The following is a 21,932-nucleotide window of genomic DNA, read 5'->3' as shown; positions in this document are numbered from 1 at the left end:
GGGAAGGTACATATAGGGTCCATGTGCCAGATCTGCTCTATTGACAAAGTTGCCTAGCTAAAGTGCACTTCCCATGGTCATTATCAATTCTATCCCTGATGAAACAACAGGGTCCAGCATGAATACCAGCAGCCACCATTTGCTGTGACCCAAGTCATTTGGCTGCCAAATTCAGCCCACAAGTAAAACAGAGACATAAAGCATTCAAGCAACAACTCCTAAAAGTCAGGAGTTTCAAATCCACATTTTTCAGCTTAAGATTTTTGCACTTCAATCAAAATAGGATTTTTTTGGCACATGGGTGATCGTTTTTTATTTAAAAGTGGAACACTGGGTTTAAGACAAATAGCTTTAACAAAAGAATGTATTGAAATGAAAAAATTCATTTCTGATCCAAAGATAGTTTTATTAGAAATTTTGAAACAGCCCACATGAAAACTTCCCTTAATTTTATTACAGAACAGAAATTGGAAAATGTTGTTGATCTATAAGCTCAAGATGATCAGCTTTACATAAAGTACATAAAAAAAAGCAGTAGATATTGTATTAACCAGTATTATTATTAACCAGTTATTTTGAACTAATAAATCTCTTGCAGTTCCAGTCCTTGATCTTGCTGTGGATAACCTAACATTTCTGTCTGATAGGAGTTTTGCCGATTTCCTTGGGACCCAAAGCACGGATTCTTGTTCTTGCAGAGTCCCATCAAATTCGTTGTCTCTGAAGTTAAGGCTGTCATTTATGTCTATTATTTTGCTGAGATATCATATGCTACTTTATAAAGGTTGCAATTTTATTTCATTACATGAGGAAAAAAGGAAAAATAACTTATAGCTTAAACTGAGAGAACTGGTGTTAACCTTTCTCTGTTGCAGATAGCCATCCAAACATGTAAAATGCAACTGACAGAGAAATTTCCTGAAGAAGTACATCCTAAACAAGTGTCACGTTTCTAATTTTCTTTGGGCTGATCAGATAATCAGTACGTCTTTGAGGTCGCACCTATGGGAGAGTAAAAACAGTTATAGAACTAAAAGAAATCCTAGAAAAGCAGTCCCTCAAGGGTCCTCAGGAGGTTACCTGCCAAACCCTCACCCCAGAGCATTATACCAAAATGAATTCTATCATCAGCAGCCCACTCAAAATCTAAATACAAAGGAAAGGATGAACAGCAGAACAAAACAAAAACTTCACATGCAACACACTGATGGCAGTTCTGGGAATCATTAACTGGTCTTATGCTATCTGAGAACTTCTTGTGGACTCTGCAGTCTGTATTCTTTTAAGCAAAACATGATATTGGGTGTTTCTTCTCTGGTCCTCTTAAAGAAACTACCCATTAAGCTGTAAGAAAAACTTAACATCTGACATTGCTTTTCAAATACATTAGAAATTACAACAATAAGCACGTCAGTATTTCATGTATCTGCAAAACTGCTCTCAACATCTCGGTGTTTATTCAAGGCAGGCTTTTTTTAAAGTTCCCACAACTGGCATGATTCCACTTCCATTGACAGCAGCCTGTTTTCAAACTGACCCCAGTGGGATCAGTGCAGGGCAAATGCTCAGCAGTTTTGAAAACCCTATCCTCATTTGAAATCAGTGCAGTGGATTTCTAGTTCTAATTACTTATGCACTTTTACAAAATATCATTGCAGAGGAAAAAACAAAGAAAAATTCATTCTCAAATGCATCCAAGAAACATACCCTTTGGATATTTAAATGTAGTAGTGAGACCTCACATAGATAATTACAAAGTAGCTCTAAGGAATGAAAATTTCTTCCAAAGGTATAAACATTTATCTTTACATAGCTTCCTGAATGAAACACTACAGTTGAATGGTTTGCTGCCGCCAGCCCCAGTGTTGGTTTTATCTACCTCCAAGTAGATGCGATCTGCTGGCTACTGTTCCTTGCAACTTCCCCACCTGGTCTCAAGCCATTGGAAATGAATGGAAATTTCACTGTTCTTCCTGGTGGAATTTTTTATCAAGCCCAAGCTGGTTCCTAACAATTGACCAATCTTCTTGTGGTTTGTTTCTGGAACATTAATCATGTACAGTCTGTATTGCCTTGGTATTCTTCCAGTATTAAACATCTTAAATAATTCATTTGGTACATATACATTATTGAATAAGCCATAGAGGAAAATGTTAGATAACAAATGTGGACAACATGTCTCTGGTATTTAATGAGTCCCAGCACCTCAAGAAAAAACATGGGATAAATATAACTATTCTAGAAACATTTCATAAGACAGCTGCCTTCTGTTTTAAACACAACTCTTTTTCTTCCCCCTCCTCCCCATCCCTTTTTGTTGCTAGAACATACTGCTGTTTTCTAAATTTACCCTTCTTTACTGTTTATTTCTGCAGAGAGGAGAGGTGCTCTGGGAAGTAACAGGATTGCCTGTCTCTGCCCAAGAGACCTTATCCAAGATCTCTCTGATGCACTTAATTTCTTGCAGTTCAGTCTGAAGACCTTACTGGTGCTAAACAGAGACATCACTCATTCATTTCCAGAGCACATCAGAAGTTTCCTCTGGTCTGTGTTACCCTGGAGATTAATATATGATGAGATTTGCTCCATTTATGGCAGAACAGTTATTTGGCATTTCCTGATCATTCAGTTACAGGTCTGTTATGGCAGGCTTTCTCATGAGGACAGAGGTTTTGAGAAGCTCTCTACTACTGCCCCCCCCAGAAATAACCAATTTACAAGTAGAATGAAAAAAAAAATCTGAAAAAAGCTGAAGGCAAGTGTTATGTTTGTGGAAAGCAAGCATTCCCAGATACTGTGGACTGTCCTTTGAGTATAAAGTATACTGAACTAGTTAGCATATTGAGTTACCAGTAATAACCAAAAAGTTTCAGATGGGGTCCAAGGGTACCTCATTGAACACTGTCTCTGAAACTTCCTGAAATAGGTCATTATTTGAATCCCGTGTTTAGCAAAATACCAGCGTGGGAATATTTCCCAGAATTTGTTGCGCAAAAATACTGTATTGCACCCAGATTTACTAAAAGAAAGAAAACATTAATCAGAAAGTTCATCAAATTATGTTGTTGAAAGAGGCAGTGTTTATGGCCATTAGTAGGCAATACTACGGAAGATTTTGGGTTGCATGTGATTTTGAATAGGAGGGAGCCAGAGGACTTGCGCCAGCTGGATCCAGACTGCCCTATTCTTCCCTTACAGCACTGGGGAAAATATAACCCAAGCATGCCTCTTTTGCTTTAAAAATCTCATCTTCAAGAATGAGCCATCCAGCCCCTGCCTTGTCATGTCATTTCTCCTCACCACCAAAGGAGGAACCAAGCAGCAAGTTTGCTCCTGGGGTGGGGACTGTGCCCCCGATGGTTTGCCTCTGCCCTGCTGCATCTTTCATAGTTATCTGATTTAGAGCAAATGCCCTGGGTTACTTATATTTTATTCTCACTGTGCTCTGATATCAATTAATGAATAATTTCATGAATTTCCATCAACTCATGCTGTGTACTGGCCCATTTTCTGTGGAGCTTTCCCTAAGTAGCATAGCCTCACTGAGATTGCAGTTCACTGGATATAACTTCACTGAAATGGAGGCTGCTGGCTGCTGATCAGTGACCTAAAACTCATTTTCTGATGCTATAGAAGATCTCATACAACACACTACAAATACAAAACGCAGAGGAGTAGGACCACAACAACCATTTCATATTTAGACCCTGATATGCTACAGCTGCTAGAGCCTCTGCTTGGTTTTGGTTTCAAAGTTGTTTCTTTTTCAGATTAATTCAGCACTCTACTAGTCCTGTCAGTCCTAGTCTGAGAAAAAATGGTGTCATTATTCATTACATCCTACACATTGAATGGAAAGAAGACAGCTGTAGTGGTTCGCTGCACAGCCCAACATTACAGGACTGTTTCTAAGTGATCCCCCCATCAGTAAGTATGGAATATCGTCAGAATTTCTTTTACCTAGTTCTAAATCTCTTTGTACTGTCAGCTTGGCATCTAGTTAACCATGGATATTTGACAGTCACATGTTTCAAAGCCTGCCTGTTGACTTATCATCTGCCCTGGATGCCTTTTAATAGGGATTACTATAAAGGGACTAGTATACTGGGAAAAGCTTTGCATAGTTTGTTGGTTTGGTTGGGGAAACACGTGTCCAAATTTTTCCATCTCTTCCAGCTCTTCAGCCAGACAAAAAGAGAGCTAGCAATACATGGATGAATCAGAAGGTAAAATGAGTGTGTGCATCAGCTGATTTCAGAGTTGAATCCTTCACTGATGTTTGGAATACTGATCTTCAGTCAATGAAAGAAGGACTTCTGCTATTACAAGCATGTTGTAGTCATTTCTGCAACCCATATGACATCAGTGATATGAAGGATGAACACACATCTGTCATTATGAAACAGGGCTCTGATCTTTAAATTGATTTGACAGATGGCAGCTCCTCAGACACTGACGCTGTGGAAATGTATGATAAACTGAAGGCTTTGCCTGCTATTAGCCAGCCAAAAAAAAAATCCAAGTCTAACTGCATTAGAACAAATTGCTGAAATTAATGTGGTAGGAGTACTTCCAAATGTGTCTGCATGCATCACACATTTGGCTAACAGTTAGAAGAAAAAATCAGGGAGACACAGCTTTCTGTTTCTGAAGGTTATTTCAGAAAAAACTGCCCTCAGTTTTTAATTCTCATTCCAAATTCACTTCATTTACAGGAAAACACCCACCCAAAAGTTCTGGATACCCTAAAATAATTCAGATACACTACTGCTTCAAATAGCAAACCAGTTCCATCCTGTCAACTTTTCGTACACTCAGCACATTTCCCTGTCCATCAATAGACATAGAGTCTGGAAATTCCTTCTCATTTCTTCGTGGGTTAATCCCACCCACATAACTTCACTCTTCCCCTTCTTCTACAGACACTTGGAAAAATTATGCTGTAAACTGCACCTGCCTTTTCTATATCTGTATCATCAATATTTATTACTCTCTTAATGAAGATACGCTGACCAATGAATATCATAACATGACATACTCTATAGTACATTTCATCAGTAGGGGTAAAATTATTCGCTGTCATTGGTTTATATTTCTATTTTATTGACCTTTTAATTCGATTTTGATAGCTTAATTTTTCTTTTCAAACAATCCTCAGAGTCAGAGCAGTTATATACAGTGCAATAAATGGAGCTACAATTCATCATTCATTTCCTTCCCAGTATAAAACCACAACCACAACTAAATAATATTTCCAGTTTATAGAGTGTCATTTGGAGTAGTTAAGAAGAAAAATAGATCCTTCCCCATTAATGGAGCCATGACTCACTCTGGATTGGAGAGGAGGAGTGTGGCTGTGGTGGCAAGTGCAAGCCTCCTGTAGCTGTGCTGAAGTCAGCTGAATTACATCAGGGATGAATCTGGTCCCCTATAAATGAGCACTCACTCCCCCTTATGAAATGGTCTTCTGATTTATCATTGAGACATTTATGACGTATTAAATGGACTAATTATGAAGCTTGTGTAGGAGACTGTTCAGTCCTGCAAGATGCTGAGTCCTTAGAGCTCCTTTTGTAGCAGTGGGACTTGAAAAAATGCAGTTCCTTGGAGGTGGCACTCAGGACCTGGCAGAACTGGCCTTATGGCCCTTGTTCAGGCTAAACTGTCTGTGGGACTGCCCCAAAATCTGCTAGAGCCAAGGTAAGGGATTCTCCTCATTGTACTTGGGTTTTGGAAGGAAGTTTGAGCAATGGGTCAGGGCATGAGATGGGACTTTGGTCCCTAACACCCATGTGGCCTGCAGCTCAGCCTAGGAGCAAGGATCACTCTCCTCCCATCGCTGACAATAACAAAATATGCAATTAAACAGAAGCCTGTAACTGTACTCTCAATTTGACCTTTTCTTGGCTAATGTAATCAGAATGAAGACCTTCCAGCAACCCTGACTGATGCTCCTGGCTTCCTCTTCCACTGGCTGGTAGTTTTTTTCCTTAGCTCAATAATTTAGTTCAATATTCATCATTTTTTAAATGTCTCGCACACCTTTGTTTCCCCCCTTCTTCTTCGCTGAGGTGTTACTTTTCCGTAAGATGATTTGCCAAATCTTTTGTTCATGTTGTGAATTGATCAGTGCAATTGCTGGGCAACATTTATCTTCTGTGAACGTTTTGCATTAGTTTCTGATTCAAAGAGTTTGAATGGCCAATAGCTGACCTAAGTGATTTTCTGTTGTCACCTTTTGCAATGAGACCCACCAGGTATTTCAGGCTTTGTACCTGGTTGGGTCCATGGGCAAGGACTTCTGAGGAAACAAAACCTGTGATACAAAGTCTCCCTTAATCTCTCAAATCATTTAAAATTGTAACTTTTTACATAAGGAACAGAAGCAATCAAATTTGAAGCTGATACCTTCAGAGACACGTGGAGATTGCCTAATGCCTCTGACCTGTGCTGAAACTTTCCATCCAGTTTTCTCTTGGGAGTGGAAGTGGGCTGTGCAGCACATACGATTGTCTCTGTCCAGTCAAAATGCTAACTTGAAAAATCTTCATTCACTGCAATTGCCCTGCTTTCATCTCATGCCCACATCCATGAGCTTCTTTTAATTTTAAAACTCTCTGTTCAAACTTTGCCCATATGGACCTATTTTCTGGCCTTGTTGCTGTGTTTAATTCTGATCCCATAAGGTGACAAGGAAGTCAATCACAGAAATCTTAGCTTCTTTCACCTTGCAGTGGTGGAGAGACAAGGCTTTAGTTCTTCAGTCTCTGTGACTCTTTCCATCAGTAGATGGGCTCCTCGTTCCTTCCCCACCCTGCTCCTGAGGGAGGACTTGGGTTCTTCACTCCTTCTTCTTGACCTCCATAAAAGCACTGCAAGGATGTTTGCTTGTTTTTCTGGATTATCCAGGGAGAGACAGGCAATTTGCTGGAGTCCACCACTTTATGACCTCCTTCACTATGGATAACTTCTCTTCCTCCTGTTTTTTTTACCCCCTATTTCTCATTTAAAAGTCCAGAAAAATAAAGATGAAAAGCCTTTGGGAATGTTTCAAGTATCCAGGCAGGGAAAGACAACTGAGAAACACAACTTTGTCTGCTTAGAAAATGCAGTGACAGGAAGGCAGGTGTTTTCTGAAGAAAGTGTTTGATTCGGCTCTAATCAGCAAATAGTTAAATGGCTTGCCATCTATTTTCTTCTACTTGACAAGAAATATAACGAAAGAGCACCACAATGTTTTTTATGCAATCTATTGGCAACAGTGGTGATTGAACTTTATTAGAATGCATCCAGTAACACTTTTTGTCAGAAAACCTCTATTATGCAGTTAGCAGGGAAGGTTATGAATGTAAAAGAAAAACACTTTTTTTTGTCTGGGAAATGTTTTACTACAATTGTAAATGATGCCATAAATTTAAATCACAGACTGCAAAATCCACAATTTAAGGTAAACCTTCATCAACCTCTATCAGCTCCTGCATATACAAGATGGGGCCATCACAATATACTGAGAAGCCCTGTTCAAACTGAGAAATAGTTTGTCTTCACAAGCCATTTTTAGATTGCTAAATATTCCTCCAACATATGGAAAACAGTTATAAAAAATTTTCACCTCTAGATTATCTCTTCATATTTTTCAAAAATGTGTGTGCAGTTACTGATGCAGCTAGAAGCCACCGTAACAGACTTGTACCAAATATTGTCCAGGGACAACTGGTTTAACAGAAATGGTTCAACTTTATGCTGTGTGCTTGTGATGGATTTCAATGTTTCTCTAGCCACTGGGCTGCAAGGGACCTCCTAGGCCATCTAATCTAGCATTTGACATGAAGGGCTGCACCTACGTTCGTGTTTCAGTTTGAATGAGGAGCATGAACCCAACACTTGTGAACCCAGTCTCCTGATGTTCCCCACTCACAACACTATCGTTCTCACTGTGGAGCTATCTGAGAGCACACAAACTGGACACCTTTCAGGTGACACCAAATGGCTTAATGCCCCCCCAGCGCACAACCAGTGCACATCAACCATAAATGAGCACCCAGTCACTGGGAAATGGCTAGAGCTAACTGAAGTTATTGCCTGCCCCTGAAATGTGTGGAGGGTGGATGCGGGGTCCTCAGCCCAAGGTCTTTTGCTTCTTAGAGCAGACCATACTGTGCCACGTGCCTTGTGCGTGTGAACATAGACAGTGCCTTATAATCCTGTTCATAAGCATATCAAACACTGCCTGAAACTTTTGCTCAGGCTTATAGATCCACACTGAACCCTCAGCTGTTTTGTACACGCTTTTCAGCTTTGCTTTAAGAATATTTTGTTTGACAAGTAATTAATGTCAAACATAACAACTACCAGCCACAAATACATCAGTATCATTGCTATTACTTTGACTGTTATTATTTTGATCATTGTTTTAATCATTGATTGAATACTTCCTAAATTTTACTGTGTGCCAAAAGAACTAGACACACTCTGCTATGATTTATATGCAATGTCATCCCAAGACAGATTTCTGCATTGTACTTGTTGAAACAGCTCTTCAAAAATGAATGAGTTATCACTGTGTTAAGAAGTGAACTTGGTACCACATCGCTGCCACTTTCCCAGGAGAATATTGGCAAAAACCATCATGGAGGTGGTAAATTTATTTTACAAATACATGGCACAAAGATCCACGTTGCTGTTGTGCTAGAAGCTAAGAGAGCCCAGCCCCACCCTTCAGAATGCAGGTGACTGGGAACAGAACAAGTAGAGGAATAAACACTGAGCTCTACTTCTTTATGTGTTAGCCACGTGGAAAGGGGGCAAAGATCTAGGGTGGACTGGGTGTTGGCTGCATGCTTTCCCTTCCATCGTTTACTGCTGAGATACCAAAGGTCTCTAAGATCAGTGTAAATTTCCTGGCTGAAGCAACTTCTACAATGTGGAAGTGTAATTGGAAAGTACAATCAAGAAATGATCCAGAGAAAATGCACATTTATTTACTGTATCTGCACTGGATTTTGTTTACAAAGGAACCTCAAACCTCACCTTCAACAGTGCCTTCATCTTATATCCACATCTCCTCCAGTCTAGCAACTGGGGAGAACAACAAAAACATTGCAGACCTCCACTTTGGCAAAGGCACCTATATAACAGCTGTCCAGAATTATTACATGCCCAGAGCAAAGCAAACCTCCACATTATAATGGTTTAATGCATAATATACACAGAGGTGAATTCTCAAAAGCCAAACCAGAGTTACTTCGGCTGGCAAGGCTGAAAGAATTAATTAATGGTAATAAAGGAGACTTTTTAATCCCAGCAACGATGAAAAGACAATTGGCTTTACCTATGGGAAGTCTGTCCCAGCCAGGGCTACCCATCATGCTGGCCAGCAGAAAGGCCTAGCTGACATTTGGAGGAGGAAAGATATGAAAAGCAATGGAGAGGACAGAGCAGACACTGACTGAACACCTGTCAGAGTTCAAGGAGCATCTGGATGATGCTCTTAGTCATATGGTTTAGTTTTAGGTAGTCCTGCAAGGAGCAAGGAGTTGGACGTGGTGAGCCTTATGGTTCCCTTCCAACCTGAGATATTCTGTGATTCTATGAGGGGAAGTCTGTGACTTTGTAACTTTAGCCTGGGAGGTGGAGGGGAAGATGTAGCAGCGTGCTGAGGGGAACAGATGTGACAGAAGCTTTATTAGACATTTCTTCCAAATATCAGGGGGGGTTGTTTCTCCCTCACCTCCCCCCCCCCCCCAAATCAATCTAAATCCAAGGCTAACACCCAGGGCACTTATCCTTATAAATCAAATATTCAGGAATGCTGAAGGGACATTCCACTTACCCGATTACAGCTGTAATTGACATATAAATGTCTACCTCCACCCAAAATCTATGTCTGGATATAGTACGATACACACTGTATGAAAAAAAAAGGTCAAGATATCAGTATTACAATTACCTTTGATACAGAACTGGTATGTAAATCTGCAGCAGGCACAGTGAACTTTGAAGACACTGGGGGAAGAGAGGCAATTCCTGTAACAAGAATATACAAGATTACTGTTATTCGGTGTCCACCATGGCATGAACCACAAGCCATTCAGGAAAACAGCTAAATATGATTTAATATTGTGAGCCAAACTCTAGCTAACTTGTTGGGCGAACATGGCACAGTTTTTGTAGTGGGGAGGAGCTTGCAGGGGTGACTTCTGTGAGAAGACACCAGGAGCTGTCCCCGTGTCGGACACAGCCAGTTCCAGTTGGCTCCAAGACGGTCCTGCTGCTGGCCAAAGCTGAGCCCATCAGCAACACTGGTGGCACCTCTGTGATAATGTGTTTAAGAAAGGGTAAAAAACACTGCACAACAGGAACTGGGAAAGAGGAGTGAGAAAATGTGAGAGAAACATCCCTGCAGACACCAAGGCCAGTGAAGAAGGGAGGTAAGGACGCGCTCCAGGTGCCAGAACAGACATTCCCCCACAGCCTGTGGAGAAGACCATGGTGGTCCAGGTTGTCTCCCTGCAGCCCATGGAGGACCACTGTGGAGCAGATATCCACCTGCAGCCCGTGGAGGACTCCCTGCCACAGCCGATGGGTGTGCCTGTGGAGAGCCCACACTGGAGCAGGCTCCTGGCATGAGCTGTGGCCCCATGGAGAGGAGCCCATGCAGGAGCAGGTTTTCTGGCAGGAACTGTGACCTCGTGGGGGACCCACACTGGAGCACTCCATTCCTGAAGGACTGTACCATGGAAAGGACCCATGCTGGAGCAGTTCGTGAAGAACTGCAGCCTGTGGGAAGAACCCACGCTGAAGCAGGGGAAGAGTGTGAGGAGGAAAGAGCGACAGAGACAATGTGTTATGGACTGACCACAGCCCCCATTGCCTGTCCCCCTCTGTTGGTTGTAGGGAGGAGGTAGATGAGTTAGGAGGGAAGTTGAGTGTTGGTAGAAGCAGGGGTGGGGGAGGTGGTTTTAGTTTTGTTTTTCTTTCTCACTATCCTACTCTGTTATTAATTGGCAACAAATTAATCTTCCCCAAGTAGAGTCTGCTTTGCCCGTGACAGTAATTGATGAGTGATCTCCCCCTCCTTTATCTTGACACATGAGCTTTTCTATCTTATTTTCTTCCCCTGTCCTGTTGAGAAGGGGGAGTGATAGAGCGACTTGGTGAGCACTTTGTGGCCGGCCAAGATCAACCCAACACACTAACAAATATTAAAGGACCCTGTCTAGGACCCAGTAGAATCAATTTGTCCAGGTTTACTTAGTTTTCCTTATATTTTTTATAAGTGCTACATTTTACAACACCACATGCTCTTGAAATCTTTCCACTGCACTCATTTCTTCACAATTTATTCGTTAGAGAGAAAAGGATGTATGCCTGGATTATAGACTCTGCACAATAATTTTATGTCATTAAGTATTTGATTAAACGTTTTGATAATAATGTGGTTATAAATGCAAGTGGTGGGTAACGATTTGGTGGGGATTTACATTTGCTTTTGAAGAGTCTTTGTGCTTAAGGACTAGAATTTATAATGCCTTAGGCATTTATCAGTAAAATAGTAGTTCACTAACTGCCTTTTATTCTTTCTTTCTTTCTTTTTTTTTGTTCTTTTTTCGTGGTGGTGGTGGATTTTTTGTTTTTACAAAGCAACTGCAAAATATTGCCTAAATTGACTGTCGTATGGGAATCCAGTTTTCCCACCTCTGGCCCCAGAAGATAGTTGGAAGAACAAAGGCATTTAAAAAAAACAGCCCAGGACTAAAACTAAATTCCACCGCAAAGAACTTTGATGTTTTCTCAATACTTTTGAAGGGCCATACTCTAGAAAATCCAAAATGTTCCGAAGAGGTTCAGGCCAAGCACAAGTCCTTCACAAAGTATTTTGAAATCTTGTAATGTAATTGCTTGACATGTTGTCCAAAATGCCTATGCTGAGAAGCAGTTTGACAATACGTGATTCACCAGCTTAGACTCACTTGGGATTTTTTCTGTGTTCCCCAGTTCCTCTGGAATGTATCCCTGATTTTCACTACCATGTCTTTGCCTGTTTTCCAAATCGCCGTCTTTTTTCTTCTCAGCTGAAACTTTTCTAAAAATAAAAAGGCCTGTCATTAGAACTTCATTATGATATGAGAACTCTGAGGTAGTAGGCTACAGAGAAAAAATTATAAGTCTTACTTATGAAAAAATAGGTGCAAAACATATCTGGGCCTTCCAAGTAATTAGTTAGTACAAATCTTGTCCCATATAAGTATTACCCGTGAAATTATATTTAGGAAGTTTCCATCAGCTGCATTATCAGAAAGCAGGAAAATAAAGTGAGCAATCTTCAAAGAGTGAAGACTCTTTTACAGATCATAGGTTTTGTAGGAAATTATTTTTTATCTCTAATTCTGAATTACAGGATATTCAGTGGCCCAATAATGGAACACCAGCTAGGTCACTATGACAGCTCATCATTTTTGTGATTTGAGGCCCCCCCCCAATTGCAAAAACAAAGCATGTTATCTCATATCACCACAGTTAGCTCCCAAGTGATTCATCTGTACACTCCAAAGTTAATCTTTCACTTTGAAATGGACTTTACAAGTGAGAGTAGCCACAGTGAAGTTGACAGAACTTTCTTGCTTAAAGTTACACATCTCTGAACTTGCAGAACGGTGACCTGAATAGCTGCACTGCACAGCGAGAAAAGAGTGCCTTTTTACTCAAAACTCTTATGCTAGAAGAGACGCTACTATTCATCTGTTCCTACCATGGACTCCCCTCTGGGATAGTCCCAGGTCCATCTTTGCCTAGGTTTCTGGTGAGGCAAGCACAAATTGACAGCAGCACTATGACAACCCAGGGATTTCTAGGGGAAGGGGGAAATATTCACGGTTAGCAGTATTTGTGGAAACTGCTGCATTTACTTTTTTATGTTTAGTAGGAATTACTTTGCAGGCCCATAGAGCTTCAGATGAGCATTACTGATGCGCATGTAAATCTGACAAGCCAGCTATGACTACGTGGCTTTTTTAGGAGGTTAACATGTTAGATACCACTAAGAAACCTGTCATGGTTGCTAGAAGACAAGAGCAATTGTTTAGGAATACCACCTCCACATGTTACATGATACTATACTGTCGATTGTATCCGATCCTTAGATCTCAGCAAAGTCAGTGTAGTAGCCAAATTGAAAGCAGCTACAAAAAAGTGTGGGAGGTACAGAAGGATAGCCAGCCAAGTTAAAAATGAATGTGGGAAGTAAAACAATATATCTTCGGTCTCACTACTTCTTTGCTACTACTACAATGCAGCTTCCAAAATCTGGACAACCATTATTCTTTTTACTGCAGGTAGGTTCCATCCAAGAAAAAAAAAAAACCTGAATCTACAAAATCTGTAAGTGATTGTAAATAATTCCTGTGATTTCAGTGTCATTTTTACACATGCTAAAACTTTGCAGAACTGTCAACACTGAGTTTCTAAGTCCAAGCTAAGCAGTAGAGCCTGGACTCGTCCCAGTGCTTAAGTATTTGCTTAAGTGTTTGCTTAACTTTCAGAGTGTAAGCAATGTTTATGAAGTCAGTACGACAACTCGTGTTTACAGTTAATGGCAAAATAGGAGCTTTGCTGTACTGAGATCTAAAAACACACATTCTGTCATGAAGATATAATTGGATTTGCCCAGACCAGATTCAAAGAAATAGGGAGAACGTAACGTTATGCCCTGTTCTGGACCTGTTCATCTCATCTGAAAGAAAGCACTGTGCAGACCTGCATCAGCAAGGCAGGGTCCTGGGACGGACACGGACCTGGCCGTACCAGTCCCCACTGCTGGGCAGATGCTTCCCTGCATGTTCAATTGATTTGGCTTTAGCAGGGTTGACCCTTGCAGAAGGCTTTAGGCAGACCCAAGTCAGAATCCAAGCAAAAAGGCTTTGTAGCACTTTGTTCACAGCAAAACCAATACACAAGTGGTACCTGCTTTTGGCCTCCCATTCCCTGCTGATTTAGTCCTGCTCTATTTATATAGCTGCACTTGGTAAAATGATCAATTCAACATCACAAACTAAGAAATCACATGGAAGTTTACTGGTATGGCATAGCATGGTACTGGTATGGCATAATTAGCATCATTTCCTCAGGAGAAAGTAGTGCTTACCTAATATCCTTATTTTGTTTCGCATCAATAAAATGCTGCATAAATGGAAATCTGTCAACAGGCCTTCACAAAATTTCCCCACAAGAGGCCGTTTATGAAGCTAGGTACTACTGAAGCACGAGGCAAAGTGGTGTAACGTTTTGTAAACTCATTAAGAGATGGGGAGTTAAAAGCCCTGCAAGCCTAGGCAGCGTATGAATTTACAATGCTCCCTAGAAGCTTAGAAAAAATAACTCCAAATAGCACCACTGACGTGTCTGTCACAGCCGCACTGGCACCGATAAATAGGATCTTAATGCTGATAACCATCAGCTCATGATTTCTAAGGTTTTCCAACTCGATGCAATGATGTACCAACAGCTTTGTATTCAAGTGCGTCTGATAATCACTTGATTAAGTGTTGACACTCATCATCGGGGCAGCCTTATTTATTTAATTAATTTTTTATCAGTCGAACGCTAACGAACCTTAAAAGAGCCGGGGAGACGGGCTAATTTGCCTGCCAATCTATCCCAATTAGCTGGCGGCAAGGCTGCTTCTGGCCGGGAGGTCCGGGTCCCCCCTCCCCGCCCGCGGCAGCCCCGGCAGAGCCGCTGGGCTCGCAGTGACCCCCTGTGGCGGCGCGGGCAATCGCCGGCACCCTGCAGGTAGCCAGGGGTATAGGCAGTTTTTAAGTCTTTGCTTTGCCCGTCAGCTTCAGGAGGAGTGTATTTTTTCCGTTTGTGATGTCTGTGCTTGCTAAATCAGAGAGGCAGCGTTTGCAGGATTTTGATTCTTTTCACCCAGTTTATCGTGGGAAGAGAGTTCACAGCCTGCTGCCGGCTGTGGCCCTTGCTGCGACAGCCTGAAAGAGTTCAGTTAAAAGGAAAAATTCTCCCACCTCATCAAACTTACCTTATTTCATTTTGATACGTAGATCCTAAGAAAGAAAGAAGAAAAAAAGAAAAAAAAGGCAATGTGTTTAAAATGCAGGAAACTAAAATGTGACCTATTACAGAGCTCCTCTTAGAGCATGCACTGTGTTCCAGCTACCACAGGGGCATCTCTCCTCCCTATTTACAAAATTGTGCAACGTCCCTGTCGAACAGCTTAGACAGAAATTGGAAATTAGGCACGCAGCACTGAAGGTGTGCTTCAACAAAGAACTAGGAACTAAACGTCATTGAAAGTTAACGTATTCCTGAAAAACACGACCCACTTGCAGTTAATGTGAATGGCTGACACTGATTGCTTTGGAACCAATTTATAAGAGAAACAGCAAGTTGAAAGTAAGGAGCATCTTAACCGGGTCATGGTTAAGAGCAGGATCTGTCTGCTCACACTTCTGCTTACAGGTCTTTGCACAGCACCAGAGCTGACACAACTAGGAGCTTTATATCTAATTGAAGATACTTTTTAATGTATAGACCAATTATGAATGTCCACTTACGTTTCTTCTTTAGGCAGCAGCAGCGTACAACAACCGCAATAATAATGATCAGAAGAATAATACCAACAAATGAAAGCACAACTGCAAGTACAATAACCCGCGTGCTTCCGTTGTCTTCACTGTAATCATTTTCTGTTAAATTAAATGGAGAAACATTTTACCATCAGAGCCTCAAAACATCCTTTTCAGAATATTTACCTTTTCTGTGAGAAGCTGTTAACTGCTTGTTGATTATTTAACACAGAGTCTGTGTTTTCCAAATGACAGACTCTGTATTTATGGATGGTGCCCAAGAATTTAATATGTTTCCAAATGCAAGTTCTTTATTGCAATTGTAACTTTTCCCACAGCTACTTCTCTTCTGAAAAAGACAGGCTTGCAATCTTCCAACCTAAGCTTTATTTTGTAGATATACTGGGCCTCCCAACATCCTTTGGAGACATTTGGGGTTGGGGAGAGGAGTTAAAATTCAATTTAAGATGTCTGTACTGCAGATACTATGCATCTTGCCTAGCTGCTGTTGTCAGTGGAGAGAAAATAGGTATTTTGGGGTACAATTCATTTGGCCAAATGTGTACGTGTCCCTTTGGATAAGATGAACAGCTCTGAAGAAGTGTCCGTTTCTCTCCACAGACCACAGCGATAGTCTTATGTGACTAGTACAGATGGAGACCTCTAGCCTGTAGATATGATTTTCTCATGAATCTCATCTTGGGATTTCTGTCACTGATTTCAGCAGGTGTTTGATTTTGGGACATGCTTGGTAGGGAATCTGTTATCCACTTAAAGAGCAGCAAAGAGCAAAACCTGTAAAGAGTAGCACCGTTTGGGAATATGCAGCTACGAATCCATCTTCACTACTGACATTCTCACAACATTAACTTATTCTTTTGTCTTTGCTGTAATCTACAGAGTTAAATGAGGTCATTTCAAGATAATTCAGTATCTTGCTGAAATCTGTTGTTATGACCAGTTTTCCTAAAGAGCTCCCACGTGCACAGAATTTAAAAAATACCCTGTATTTCTCACACCACTGGATACAAAAGGAAGATGTCGGTTCTGATATTGTCACATCATCCTGCCCTTTCATTTTGACCAAATATTTCAGAAACATCTCTAATTTGGCTACCCTTTGAAAAGCAGCCCCAAAGTCATTTTGGCAGCTGTTTAGAAACAAACTTCCAATCCAAATTACAGGTGAGAGACACATCCAAACTTGACAAAACCCATTCTGTTGCACTGGGTTTATGATTGTCATTTCCTCATTAGAGGTCCCAGTTAACAACTGCATGGCTACATTTAGCTGACAGCCTCTGGAAAAGGTACCGCAGCAATGCAGGTGACTGGTAGCTGCGCTGTGTCAGGGCTACGCCCCTGATGTGTGAACCAGAGTGTCTGCTGGTTTACCTATGGCAGAGAATAAAGAAGTAAATCCTTTCTATCTACAGATTTGCCGGGGCATATATTTGGGGTTTGGAGGTTTCAGACTGCAAAGACACAGGACCAGAGCCTCCTACGAGGCTTGAACCTCTGATAGGAGTCTGCATTCTCCAAAGGTCAGGTCGTTATGCTTAAGCAATTCATTCCAGCCTTCTCTAATCCTAATGCTCAATCAGCATGTTTTGAATTTCTTCTGAGTATTAGAGAAAACAAGCACTCAGTAACCTGCAAACTAGTAGTTATTTCTGTAGGTTGTAATCAATTGTGATTACAATTGATAATAAACTTGTTCATAATATTTTTATCTAGAAGTGTTGCAGCAAATATCTATATTTTGTCATATTTTGTTCCATAAAGCATGCCACAGGGATTTCAAGATGCCTAAAATATGAAAGACAGCTATTTAGCTATAGGGGAAAGCTTAACCTTAGTGTGAAGGGAGGAACTAAACACACCTGCACTGGCCCATACCTCCAGGCTGGCTGCCACACCAAGGTATTTTCATCCCTGTCAGGTTCTGGTTACATGCCAAAAGAGGATCTACAGAGCTGAAGCAAGAAGGACTGGATACAACACAAACACTCCCAGCTCTTCAGCATTGTAGTTTCTCCTCTGTTTTGGAGGATCCAGAAAGAAAATGGAGCTGGGACCAGCAGGTATGAATGCAGGAGCTGCCAGCTCAACACGCAAGTAGGGGTGCAAGAGAGGGGCCCTAAGGCAGGAGGGCATTAAATCCCTTTTAGCCCCATTAGTAAATCCACACCAAGTTCCATGAGGTGCTTAGTGTGGATGAAGCCACTTCCTCATTCTATAGGGCCCATCCTTTGCCACTATCCCGATCTCTGGCTCCTCCCAAAGCTGCCCAAAAATTTACTTGGGCAAAGTATCTGCAGAAAAGGGGATTTTCCCTGGCACATGCTGGTGATCAAGGAGAAATGAGAGACCGGAAAAGCTGTACATCGCTTCTTGGACACTTTGGAGCTTTCTGGCTAACTTAAAAAGCAAAGGAAGATCAGGCTCAGGGCAGATGCCCTGTCTTCCTCTTCTGCAGGTCAAAGGCCACATGAAGTCAACACTGATGCTGAAGAGAGCTTGGGCCCAGCTAAGGGACTCTGCCATGGACACCGCTGTGAATGCATCTGCCGGGATAACTCCATAGGAGTTCCCAAATCCGGGGCTCAGCCAAACACCATTGTGAGTGAGGTACCTCTGGAGGGGAAGTGACTGACATAAAAATGCATCACCTTGTATGGAAAGGTCAGAGATTATGGCTGATCTAGAGGTGCAGCAAGGCAGGACATTCATTGACCAGGAGATGGGTGGCTGAAGAGGGCTCAGATTTTTGGTTGCAGTTGTTGTGAATGGGCAGGTATTGCTTGTGAGGAACATGGAGGAATTTAATTCCTCAAGCTTTTAAGTGAAGGCTGAAATTGATATTACAGTAGTTTTGGGAAGGACTCCTTAGATGTTTGAAGCTAGTTGTAGTCTTTCCTGACAACAGCTAGCTAAGGTTGAGTCTGTATATGAAAAGTCAGACAAGCTCTGAGATTTCAAGTGTGATATATACATTACATATCCTCGTCTGCCGTAAATGCCATGTCTTTATTTCATTCTAATAATTTAAAGACTTCATATTCTCATATTCTGACAAAATTCTGAGTGTCTGCTGCTGCACAATGATTTTTCCAAAGAGAAATGAATGATGGTCCTCTACAATCACTAATTATATCCTAATTGTGCTTCATGACATCTGTTTTTCTCCTCTTCTGATTTACAACGAGTAGCTATGGAAACTGAGGGTGGATACCTCAGTACTTCACAAATGAGTAGGCAGGGGAATTTATTAATTTCCTCAGGATAGTTCTGTTTTGCTTAGTCAGTAATTAGGAGCAATCTGACTACAAAAAGTCACATTAAGAATGGTGAAATGACCTTTTTCAACTGCACTACAAAGCGAGTACTTCTGAAAAAGGCTTGCTAATAATGACTCATACTTAAAATAAAAGTTATAGTTACTCAACCTCCTCAGTTGTTTATATGTCGAAACTGCTATACCAAACCCCTCATCAATCCACTATAGGCATGTCTTTGTACGTGCTGTGTTCACCCATTACAGAAGAAGAATCAGTTCACCAAGAGAAGCTGTCAGCATGATTATAAGTTCACAACACTCACCACATCATGAAAAGGAATGTAGATTTGAGGCCTTACTCTGTACAGAAGACAGCTGGGGATGCATAGACCCACCACAAAAAAATTCTATATAACCTACGCATTTCCCATACCACAGGATAAGGCTAATAAAAGGGATGTCACTGTAGGGAGGACTACCTCGCCATAGGTGGCAGTGTACCTATATCCAGTATCCTCAGCTCCCTGCCATGCAACTAGTGCTTCAAGTTGAGTTGGTCTTGAGACTCCTCTACCGTACGGTTAAGACACTTGGCTAGTCCCAACAGAGAAATTGTCTTGTATTGTCTCCCTTGTCTGCACTAAACACTGCTAACCCACAGGGAGATACTTCCTCTTACTTGCTCTTATTGTGTTATGGTTTGGAAAAGAAAAACATTTTTCATAGGATTCTCTCAGATTATGAGGCAGACCTGTAGTGATAGTCCCACTTGCTTTGTCCCACACTGGCAGCACAGATCAGATAAAATCACCCTTTTCCTGATAAACCTCCTAATACTGTGAATGTGCTAAATTATGGAATTTATTTTCATAGGATGTCAATAAGGCCAAAGATTAGCAGCATTACAAAAAATGCTGACAACATTAGCGAAAATAGTTAGGGTCTATCAAAGGTCTAACTGTTCTCGAGAGATTTGCTCAACATCCATGCTTGGATTAAAGTGACCTTGAATTTCCTTAAATAAAAGGCAATAAAAAGCAACCAAATGCGCTATCTAAAGAATCCCACATATGTTGCTGCGGGACAAATTTTACTTTCCTCTAAGACACGAAAGAGACCAGGAAGAGGAAAGCAGGCCCAATGGCTCTCTGATCTAAGTAGACTTTCAGATATGCAGCTTCTCTTGATGATGTGATTCTTGCTCTGTAATGGGTGAATACACCATGTACAAAAGACATTCTTATAGTAGATTGATGATAGGTATACGGTATAGAAGTTCCTACATATAAATGCTACCATCTGCAATTAGGTGCCAGCCTCAGTGCAGCTCTGGGGATGTCACCACCTTACTACAACAGCTCCATCACATTTGATCACAGCTCACATGGACAACTTTCTATTTGCATCTGAAGTGCTAGTACAGAATCTATTCTGGGTTGTGTGTGGAAACTGGGAGTAAAATCCAGGGCTTTTTCCCAAGTCAGTGGTAAAACTGGTATTAAATATTATGGAGAACAATTTCACCTGAAGGTTTGGCTTTGAGTAAATGAGGTCTAACAAATTATGTTCATATGGCAGGCATGGTCTAATCAAAAATATTTAACATCTAAATTCATTAGAGGTTTACTCGATCAAGGAGCAAAGGCTGGTTTTCTTAGCAGTGGATCCACAGTAGGAGTGGCAGGTGTACTGCTTCGTTTGCCTTGCTCAGTCCTAAGCTGGACTTTGTGGTTCATAAGACTTGTACCAGTACTCTCCCATATGTGAATTTAACCCTGTGTATCAGGTAATGACTATTGGGTCTTAATTCTATCACCGTTGCACATCTGGTAATATTTCATTTGCAAATAAAAGACTTTTCAAAATAAAACAAAGCAAAACAAAACAAAAAGCACAGTTCTGAGAAAATAGTATAGGCAAAGTACAATGAACATTCACTTACCTGTAGTAGAGTTGACAAAAACAACAGTTACAGTTGCATTCTGAGGGTTAGGGAGTGCTTCTATGTCAGCTAAACAAGTCAAAATCTCAGTGTCCGTCGGAGTCAAAGTTAGGATGCTCAGGGCATTGTGGAGGTCATTAGATCCTTGACTTTGCTGGGTAACATACCTCGACTTATCAATGAAAGAATCATTTGTCATCCAGGTAATGTCTGGAGCTGGAGCCCATCCTAAGGCTTCACAAACAATTTCAACTGTTTGGTTCTCTTTTACTGTTAGGGTGCTATTTTTGATGAATAAAGATCCATTAACTGTAGGAGGGAAAAGATGTTTTGTTCCTTCAGAATATTTGGCTGCATTGCTTTCCTGCTGATAGCTTTAAATCTTATCTTGCTACCCAGAATTAGCTATGCCTTGAGATATGAATTTTAAAATAATCATTATTAACACAGATATACCATATGCATGATATAAACATGCAGATATTGCAACTTCCTGGACACATTGTCCAGTATGTCTAAAGCACAAGTCTCGGCTTTCAGTACCCTTCCAATAAAAAGCAGGAAATTATACTTTTTAGCCATCCTGATATATTTCCAGCTGAAATACAATATAATGAAATAACAGTGTTTCTCTCTCAATTTTAAGTATGCTTGGGTTTTATCACGAAAGGTTTACAGGTAGATGATGAGATGTTCTCATTTCGTGAAGCATCTCTTTGACAAATGCATAGTGTCTGGTGGTTAGATCTTGCTTGAATGGCTGCACTCTGTCACTACTGATGCTTCAGAGAGGATGAAGAGGTCTCATACACAGGGGCTTGATACACAGGAACTTTTTGTTCCTTGGAAATGGTAGCTTGCAGCAGCAATCATATGAAGAGTATTGCCTTGTGTCTCAAGGGCTTTACTTCTACATGCCATTAAATCAAACTCAAATAAGCTGGAGACAGACTGATTCCTGAGTTAGAAATCAGGAGGGAGATCTGCCCTAAAGACAGCAGAAGGTTCCTATACAAAGATGTGCATATGGGGTAATCCATGCTGTTTCTAGCCAAAAGATCATTTTTGACAACTGCTGGTGCGCCTGATATAGCCTTCAGGCACTTTAATGCAATCCAATAAAGAA

The 21,932-nt window shown here is 41.0% G+C and overlaps 1 protein-coding gene across 1 annotated transcript in view; it reads right to left on the bottom strand.

Annotated features, from left to right (window-relative positions):
* Positions 1–434: 434 nt before the first annotated feature.
* Positions 435–21,932, bottom strand: part of IGSF5 (immunoglobulin superfamily member 5) — a 33,485-nt gene continuing 11,987 nt past the window's right edge. Inside the window, exons 4-9 of the mRNA XM_087757838.1 lie at positions 20,807–21,115; positions 15,573–15,704; positions 15,038–15,062; positions 11,973–12,085; positions 9,950–10,026; positions 435–1,002 (exon numbers count right to left, since the gene is read on the bottom strand). Of these exons, the coding sequence (XP_087613964.1) occupies positions 934–1,002; positions 9,950–10,026; positions 11,973–12,085; positions 15,038–15,062; positions 15,573–15,704; positions 20,807–21,115 (725 nt within the window). The 3' untranslated portion in view covers positions 435–933. The remainder of the gene's footprint in view (positions 1,003–9,949; positions 10,027–11,972; positions 12,086–15,037; positions 15,063–15,572; positions 15,705–20,806; positions 21,116–21,932) is intronic.

Source organism: Nipponia nippon, unplaced genomic scaffold (genome assembly GCF_047370975.1).
Source record: "Nipponia nippon isolate SJK-2023a ecotype South Korea unplaced genomic scaffold, ASM4737097v1 scaffold_2, whole genome shotgun sequence".
In the NCBI taxonomy this organism is placed as follows: Eukaryota; Metazoa; Chordata; class Aves; order Pelecaniformes; family Threskiornithidae; genus Nipponia; species Nipponia nippon.
This window is presented reverse-complemented; position numbering and strand designations above follow the sequence as displayed.